General features: G+C 39.5%; 1 protein-coding gene across 1 annotated transcript in view; it reads right to left on the bottom strand.

Moving 5' to 3' along the window:
* GRM7 (glutamate metabotropic receptor 7) overlaps positions 1-9234 on the bottom strand; it is a 1001339-nt gene that overhangs the window by 480343 nt on the left and 511762 nt on the right. Inside the window, exons 3-4 of the mRNA XM_027769777.1 lie at positions 8795-8936; positions 7851-7933 (exon numbers count right to left, since the gene is read on the bottom strand). Of these exons, the coding sequence (XP_027625578.1) occupies positions 7851-7933; positions 8795-8936 (225 nt within the window). The remainder of the gene's footprint in view (positions 1-7850; positions 7934-8794; positions 8937-9234) is intronic.

Raw genomic sequence — 9234 nt, 5'->3', positions numbered from 1 at the left:
GCGGCTCGACGGATCTGCCTGTAGAAAGGAACATAACAAGGTGTGTTGATGAATACTAGCAACTGAGTATACAACAGGGAGCCAAGCAGAAGGAAAACAAATAGTAAATAATAACCAAAAAAAAGTATGCCAAAAAGCTTATATCTCTAATGTATAAATAACAAGGTGTGTTGATGAATACTAGCAACTGAGTGTACAACAGGGAGCCAAGCAGAAGGAAAACAATCTATTTTTTCTCAAATAGTAAATAATAACCAAAAAAAGTATGCCAAAAAGCTTATATCTCTAATGTATAAATAATTTTTATAAACTAGTAAGAAAATAATGTTGGCGTAATGACTGTCATGAGACTTTTATGTAGTCGACTGTGGTTCGAGTCCCGGACCTGGTGGCTTAAACTCATGCCAGGTGCTTGTGCGTGCGTGCCCAAGATCCTGAGAGGAGAATGGAGGAGAAGGGATTGTGGCATGGCCATCCCCCGCTGGAAGGTGACCTCTCGCTTTCTGTCTGTCTTTGTCTTTCTGGCAAGCACACACACTCTATAGCAAAAACCTCTCCCAAAAAAAGAAAAAGAAAAAAGAAAAGAAAAGAAAGAAAGAAGTCAAAGCATCTTGAATAAAATAAGTAAAGATTTTTAGAAGTCAAAAGATAAAAGAATAAAGGAAATGGTTAATAAATTGACATACATTAGAAAGAAAAGATAAATTAAAATAAGGTTACAATTTTAATGTTGTATTTCTTTTTATTGTTTGTTTGTTTTAAGGTTTTCACCACAGGGTTAGTGTACTTGCTAGAGAGACAGTGAGAGGGAAAGTGAGTAACCACTGCCCTCCCCTCAACATGGGGGATGGCATGCCACAATCCCTTCTCCATTTTCCTCCAGTGATTATGGGCACACACATACATGTGCTTAACATGATATTCAAACTATCAGGTCCAGGACTCAAACTGTGGTTGGCCATGTCGGAGTCCACTGCCTTCACCACCATGCCACCTGTTGACCCTGGTTTGATTTGGACCTGGCTAGGCACTGGAGAAATCAGCAGTGTTTTTCAGTACTAGTGGACTAGATCATGACTGGGAAGCAGTATGTCAGAGGTAGCTAAAGGCCTTTACGAAAAATAAACAATTCCACAATAAACATGAAAATTTACAACCCGTGCTTATGAATGAAAATAGTACGTGAATAACAGGGAAACAAGAGCAAATACAAGAAAAAGGAAACTAGTTATTAATGAAAATTTTTGTTATCATAGTATTTTTTCACAAGAGGAAGGGAAGAAAGAAAGGTAACTGTGTTTGCGTAACAGAAAAAGCTACAACCAAATCTCTGTCCATGGGTAGTACAAGGAAGGGATTTGTTTGCCTCTCAGGACCTGGAGGAAAGGTAGCAAAGAGGTACAGGGCTAATATAGCAGGAGTGGCTAAAAGCTTGGATATGAGATGAAAATAAAGCCCACCTTTCCTCCTCTTTCTTCTATGTAGAATACGGGATAGCAGTTTACTAATAAAACCGTAAGAAATGGGATCCAATATGGTCAACACTCAAATGGCGAAAGATGGATGAGGGATGGTGGAGTAAACACAGGGGTGGAGGAGGGAGGGAATAACTAAAAGTCACAGTATTAATTATTGAAATGGTAAGACACTTGGAATCTCAAACTTCTATTCGCAGAACACTGGAAATGACGAGTGTTTTCTCCAGGCAGAAATTACCTTTCGTGACAGAATTGTGAATCATTCCAGAAAACAAACACACACACGCCCTAGTTTTTAACAAGCAGAGATCCTCTAATGGAATTAGAGGCCAAAGTGATGCCTGACCAGTCAAGTGAGAACCCTTAAATTGACAAGCACCGTCCATGTATTCAATAGACAGATCTTTTTTTGGTACCTTCCTCAAATTGTCATCCATAATTGAGGAAAATCTCTGATGTAAATACAAACAAAATTAACAAGGAAAAGTCCATTGGTGTGGGGCAGAGCAGAAATAATACAAAAAGGACCAAAGTAACAAACACATTTAACTGAGGATTAGATCTGTAATCAAAAACAATATTAAAAAATCAGTGATATAAAACAGCTCTTGGTTATTAAAAATATTAAAAAAACCACTTTAGAGGAGAAAAAGAAGAAAACTGTCAAAAAAAAAGTTTAAAAATAAGATAAAAAGTCTTAAGGAATGTATCCAAAAGATCTATATCTAACAAACATTTCCAGAACAAATATATAGAGAAAAGAGTACATTTAAAAATTTTTTAAAAAGAAATATACAAAAAAATTGTAAGCACACATTTCCAAACCTATTATTAAAAAGCTCAATTAAGGGACCAGCAGTTAGTGTAATGGCTATGTCGCTGGACTCCCACGTAGTTGACCGCGGTTCGCATCCCGGACCCGGTGGCTTCAAACTCATGCCGGGCGCGTGTGCGTGCGTGCCCAAGATCCCGAGAGGAGAATGGAGGAGAGGGGATTGCGGTGTGGCCATCCCCCCTGGAGGGTGATTTCTCGCTTTTTATCTCTCTGTCTCTCTCTGTCTTTCTGGCGAGCGCACTCGCCCTATAGCAAAAACCTCTCCAAAAAAAGAAACAAACAAACAAACAAACTCAATTAACAAAATAACAGGAGATGAGGGAGAAAATCAAACATGTTAGACAATTTAAGAACTCTGGAAATAATCACATCCTAAAGATGTTATGAGAAAATTAGAAAACACGTAGAGAAATGAAAAGTAGAATATCATTGACCTTTCTTGAGAGGGAAAAAAATAAAAACATGATGGGTGATGGATCACTAACTTCCCAGTTCAGAGGGAAAAAAAAGATTTTATCTAAAATTTTAATATGTAGCATACAAAGAATTCCAATGCAAATAAACTGTGCATATATGTAAAATGGGGCCTAGAGAGTTTCCCACTTAAAATCAGAACCTCAAGCTTTCTGTAAGTTAAGAGTCTTATAATGCATTAGTCACCCCAGTAACTTATTATAAATAATTTACATGCATTTGTATATGTGATACATCTAAAATAAATATGAGGTTAAACCTTATGGCCACCCAAACTACCAGTTAAAAGTGGGACAGCATAATAACCTTTTTCAGCATTAAAAACACACAAAAACATTTCTACTACTTTGTTTTTAGAAAGTTATCAAAGTACGTGCTCCAGCAAAATGAGGAAATTTACCCAGAATAAAAATTTCTTAAGATCCAATTGAAGAATGAAGAGAATAAGAGAAATAAATTCTTAATATGTTAATGACTAGTCCAGGTTAAAACAGAATGATGATTTTCGGTGGGAAGTGTCCAGGAAAACTAATCAAACTCAGATTAGTTTCTATATGAAATACAGAAAAATGTGATAGAACTGTAACATCATGAAGAAAATATTAGAGATTATCATGCACATTAACTTCAGAAAAAAAAAATTTAAATAAACCATATTGGGACCAGCAAATGGAATAATGGTAACATCACTGGACTCCCACATGGTTGACTATGGTTCAAGCCCCAGACCTGGCAACTGTGTGCGTGTGTGTGCTTGCCCAAAATCCTGAGAGGAGAATGGAGGAGAAGAGATTGCGGTGTGGCCATCCCCTTGGGGGTGATGTCTTGCTTTCTGTCCCTGTGTCTCTCTCTGCCTCTCTAGTGAGCACATGCGCCCCATGCAAAAATCTCTTTAAAAAGAAATAACAAAAAATAAATCATATAGAAAAAAATACTCGATGCTATAGTACATATTTACATAGTAACATAAAAACTGATTTTTATTAAGTCTGATGGAACAATGTTGAGGGAACATAGTAACATAAGTAAATAGAAGTGATGTAAATTCTAGTTAAGATAAATGAATGGATAATATTTAAAATTAATCATTCCAGGGTCCTATAACCCAGTGGTTAAGACAGTTGGATCCCACATGGCTGACCTTACAATTGAGTTCCTGACTTAGAGACTTAAAAAACATGTGGGTGTGTGTGTGAGCAGGCCCAAAACCCTGAAAGGAAGAAGAAATGGAGGAGATGGGATTGTGGTGTGACCATTGCCTGGTGCTTTCTTACTTCCCCTTTCTCTTTCTCTGGCAAACTCATGTACCCTGTAGGAAATTATTTTTTTAGATAACTTCAAAATTGCAACATATGTACATTATTCAGATAAGAAAAAAATGACCCAAAAGTTAAAATAGCTGTGACATACACACACATACAAACAGAACTATAGAATGTGGAGGAATTGGGTAAAATACCAATATTTTGCACCAAAACTGGTTTATTCATATTATTTTCTTTAAATACATGTACTGATTATTTTCTTTTTAATTTTCTGTATTATCAGGAGTAAAATTGAAGTGTTCCTTTTATCATCTTTTATCGATAAGAACAAAAAAAGATTTCTCAATGGATTTATAATGGGCATGTATTACTTTAGTAATCAGAATAAAGAGTTTGAGGAAAAGAATTCACTCTTGCCTAAAATCCAAATTATCAGTACCCAAGACCGATTTAGCACTTATCTCCGCTTCAAAACCTGGATATTAATGTTCTTCTCACTGCTATTCTCTGACAAAGTATTTGAAGTTAATGTTGCAAGAAATATCAAAATTTCCCATCTACAGTGTAAATCTTCTGAAGAAAAGAAATAACAGAACATCGTGGGTTATCAGTATACTTCACACATCGGGGTGTGGAAGATCCTGTTTTGAAAGAGACACACGTGTATCTGACTTCTATTACTGTGGTCAAGAGCTGTTATTGCTATTGGTACCATGAATATAATGATACTCAACACACAGATAAACCCCAGCACCAAAAAAATAAATAACAAAGAGCAAAATTACTGGGTGGATTAGACAAATTTTTGGATCCCAAATTAAAATGTTGCGCAACCTGCGAGTATTATATGAGTATTAGAAGTAGTCATCAGAGTAAATTTTTTTGTTGATTTATTTTTCAGTTTTTGCCAGAGGGTGCATGTAGTTGACGAAGAGAGACAGAAAGCAAGAGAGAGAGAGAGAGAGAGAGAGAGAGCGAACAGTCCCCATGGGGCATGGTCACATGGCAATCCCTTCTCTCTCTCCTTTTGGTGTGCTTTTCAAGTTGCTGGGTCTGGGACTTGACCTATGTGTTTGGCCATGTAGGATCCAGCTCTTTTAACCACCAGGCCATGGACTGGCCCTGAAATTGTTTTATGTGCCATGTACAATTTTTTTTTTAATACACATAAGGCCTTACCTTCCTGAGGTGCTGAACACTTAGCGACTGTGTGAAACGGACATGAGGAGGATTTCAGAGATCATTAAGAAAGGCATGAGTAAAGGCGCTAAGAAAAATTGAAGCAGGAAGAGGAGGTGAGTAGTATGAAAACAAATTCTCATAAATGTCTAAAATACAAAGTGAGGAAGAAAATGCTTTTAAGAGAAACACAGCCAGTATTTTGTAATGAGAGAAACAACACATCGTTTCAGAGTCCGTGATCAGAAACAGTTCCCTGGAGAGGGGCATGAATGAAATAGACCTGGAAGGGCAGACACAGGTTCGATAGGCAGAGAAGGAAGCCGCAAACACAAACCAGAGTAAAGGCACATAGGACCAACCACTGATAGAATATTCTGGAAGATCAGTCATGTGTCGTGGGTAGAGCATTTGGTGAGTCTAAGTGGAGTCTAAACTGCTAAGTCACCTTAATGTTCAGAAAGAGCTTTCACATAAATGATAAAATACAAGGCATTAGGCAAGACGTTTTATTCATTAATTCAATGCCATTTCTTGAGTACCTGCTATGTGTTACGCACCGGAGTAGATACAGAGTGTGCAAAAATAAGTTGGAAGAGGCTTCATCTCTGCCCTGAAGACGCTTCTAGGCCAGCGGAACAGGCAGATGCTAATTTAACAATCAGGGAAGTTAATGACACTGCCAACAAACTGTAAATCTGGGTTGTTAAAAAGTATTTCCCAAAGCTATGTAGTTCCGAAAACAGTTTCCTGAGAAAGTGACACTAGAGATGGCATTGGGACAATGAATGTGGGGAGGGAAAGACTCTCCAGTTAGGAGGAAGAGAAGAAGCAAAACGCGGGGAGGGAAGAAACACAGATAACCGTGTACCTGCAGCACACAGAACTCCTGTGACCTTGGGATTCATTTAACCGTAAAGTGAGGACAAGGCCAGGTCACTCTAAACAGAGCTCGAAGGATTTTCATTTTATTGATGAGTGACCTGAGGTCCAAAGGAGCTGGGAGGTGATGGGAAGAGCTTGCCCAAAGTGAGAGACGATGCTCATCTCAGAGGCAAAAAATCCTCAGGTACAAGTTCAAGAGTCTTTCCAAGTGACAGTCCTGCCACCCCCCTTGTGATCAGAGCTCAGCGCTGGGAAGAAGAATACACCTGAGGTCAGTGTACTGTACACATAGAGATAGAGCAGAGAGAGACATGGATTGGGAAAATAATTTTTTTTTTTTTTTGAGAGAGAGATTTTTGCTACAGGGAGCGTACACTCACAGGAGACACAGACAGAAAATGGTAACTCACTCCTCAGGGAAGATGGCCATGCCACAACTCATCTCCTCCATTCTTCTCTCAGGATTCTGAGCACACACACCCAGTGTGACTTTCAAGCTGCGAGATCCAGGACTCAAACTGTGGTCCACTACATGGGAGTCTAGCGGCTTAACCACTCTGCCACCTGCTGGCCCTGGGAAAGGATGTTTAGAGCGATACAGAAGTCCGTGCAAGAAGTAATAATGGCCTGTTTTTTAGTTTCCATTTTTTCCTGATTTTTTAGAGAGCATATGCACTCACCTGAGACAGAGAGAGGGAGGCCAGAGGAAAGTGAGAAAGCACGTTCCCTCCCGCCATGGGGATTGGTCATGTGGTAATCCCTTCTCTTCCTTGTCTCTCTCCTTTTGGGATTCTGCATACATGGGCAGCAATGCATTTCTCAAGTCCTACGGTCTGGGACTCAAACCATGCAGTGGGCCATGTGGGATCCAGCCATCTTAACCACCACCCCAAGGACTGGCTTGGCCTGGGCTCCTATGTTACCATTAAACATTTTCATCCTCAAAGTCAATGATATATTATTTTGAACTCTAAATAAATTTGTTAGAGATCACATGGACTTGCCAGGAAGAGACAGAGAGAGAAGGAAAGTGATCAAGCACCAAACAGAAATACCACTGGCCAGCCCAAGGAAACAAATATTTACACACACACACACACACACACACGAATACACACAGCCCTTTCACATCAGTGAGCATAATCTGACACCGTATCTTTGGGAGATGATATTTACTTTTTTTAAAGAGGTTTTTGCTATAGGGTCCATGCAGTCACCAGAAAGAGAGAGACAAAGAGACAGAGAGAAGTCACCCCCCGGTGGGGGCAAAAGCTAAGCCATGATCCCTTCTCCTCCATTCTCCCCTTGGTATCTTGGCACACATGCATATGGGCCGGGCATGAGTTTAAGCCACCAGGTCAGGGACTCAAAACACGGTCAACTAGATGGGAGTCCAGCGACGTAACAATTATGCCAACTACTGGTCCCAATATTTACATTTTTAAAGAAGGGCTGCATCTTGGTCTGTTAAGTTTCCTTTAGAGGAATTTCTCTTCCAAGGTAAATATATAAAATAGTGTACTTACATTTTTCTGTATCTATAGATCATATAATACATTGTGTATTAGTATTACATACTTGTATATTTATATTGAGGCACTCTGATTTGTGGCAAAGATTATTGCAGCATTGTTTATAATAGTAAAAGGCTATAATCAAACTTAACTGTCAATAAGAGTGTAATTCCGTGACGTACAGCGCATATGCAAAACTCAGTGCTGCATAGCTACTCACAAGACGCAAAGCTGTATAGGTACTGACAGGCAGTGACCTCCAGGAGGAAGTGGTCAGTGACATCAAGGCAGGTGCAGGATGTGCTGCAATGTGAATAAAGATACCCCCGACACAGGTGCAGATTGTCTTCAGGGAGATGTGCCAGAAGGGAATAATGGGCCATCACATTTGGAGAGGAGAACTTGTGAGTCAGAGGCCAACATGGATGGAACTTTCTTAAGCGTGTGTAGCCAAACCCTTTTATGGTAGTTTCTGTTTTGCTTTGTTTTACTTTTACAGCGGCCGCGTCATTACCTAGTTTTACCTAGTAAGTTTTACCTAGTAAGTTTAAATGAAAGATTCTGGTTGAGCTTGGTAAAGCTCAGAAAGGAAGGAGGAGACATTCATGTTCTAGAAACGTTCCCTAAGGTTCAATTTACGTGGTTTGGCTAAGAACACACACAAAAAGGGAAGACAATGTTACAAGCAGATCTTTGAGTTGGGTGGGATCAAGGTATGGAGCGAAACAGGCAAACGTGCACTCGAGAATGTAGAAGTATGATTAAGTTTTGTTTCGGACATATTAAGTTGAAGGTGTTCGCAATATGGTCAGAATTATAAGATCTTTCTTTCACATTAAGGGGAACCATTTTTGGATAAAGTCTACTATATGTGGATATGTTTTAAATCAAAGAACCTTTAAAAGTTCTAATTTTTTTTTTTAATAATGGCTTACATGTATTTTGCTAACAGAAGGAAAATACACAGCAGCAGCAGCACGTGGCTACTTTCATGGCTAACTGAGACTACACATGCCGGGGTAGAAAGCACGTACAGGCTTTGCCGCTGTGTAATTGCAGCTTTGATCCTGTGCTTGTTTATCCCTCTTCTCTGCCAGCATCCTGATCTTTCTGTTTCCTAAAGTTGTAACATGCATATTAATGAATTTCACCAGTCATCCTTACTTTATATCCTCATCGTTGGCAAAAATCACGACGGCCCTGGAGTTGGGGGTGTCCAGGAGCTGTTTGATAATTCTATCAAAGTCAATGGTCCTGTCTTTGCGCTCTTGGGGGATTCTCACGGACTGGGCAATGCAGAGCCCACCTGTTTAAGAAAAGAAAGCAGAGTGTCAATAATGCTCCACAGAGATATCAAAGGGACCAGGGGAAGCGGGTGGGGAGGAGGGGATACTGAACCCTGAAAGTGCGGCACTTTTCTTGGTGACATTCCTGAGTAAGGGCAGATCTCAGATATCACGAGTCCTGAGCTGCTGCTCACACTCCGGTTACTTTAAACATCACTGTGCAACCTCATTCTCTTTGTAATGTACTTATATATGTCTAAGTATGCCCAGGGATACCAATGATACTAATTCGGAAAAAATTGGGCTTCGATTGGTAGG

The sequence above is a fragment of the Tupaia chinensis genome, unplaced genomic scaffold (genome assembly GCF_000334495.1).
Source record: "Tupaia chinensis unplaced genomic scaffold, TupChi_1.0 Scaffold000089_1, whole genome shotgun sequence".
In the NCBI taxonomy this organism is placed as follows: Eukaryota; Metazoa; Chordata; class Mammalia; order Scandentia; family Tupaiidae; genus Tupaia; species Tupaia belangeri.
Note: the sequence above shows the minus strand (reverse complement) of the source record. Positions and strands in the feature narration are given on the sequence as shown.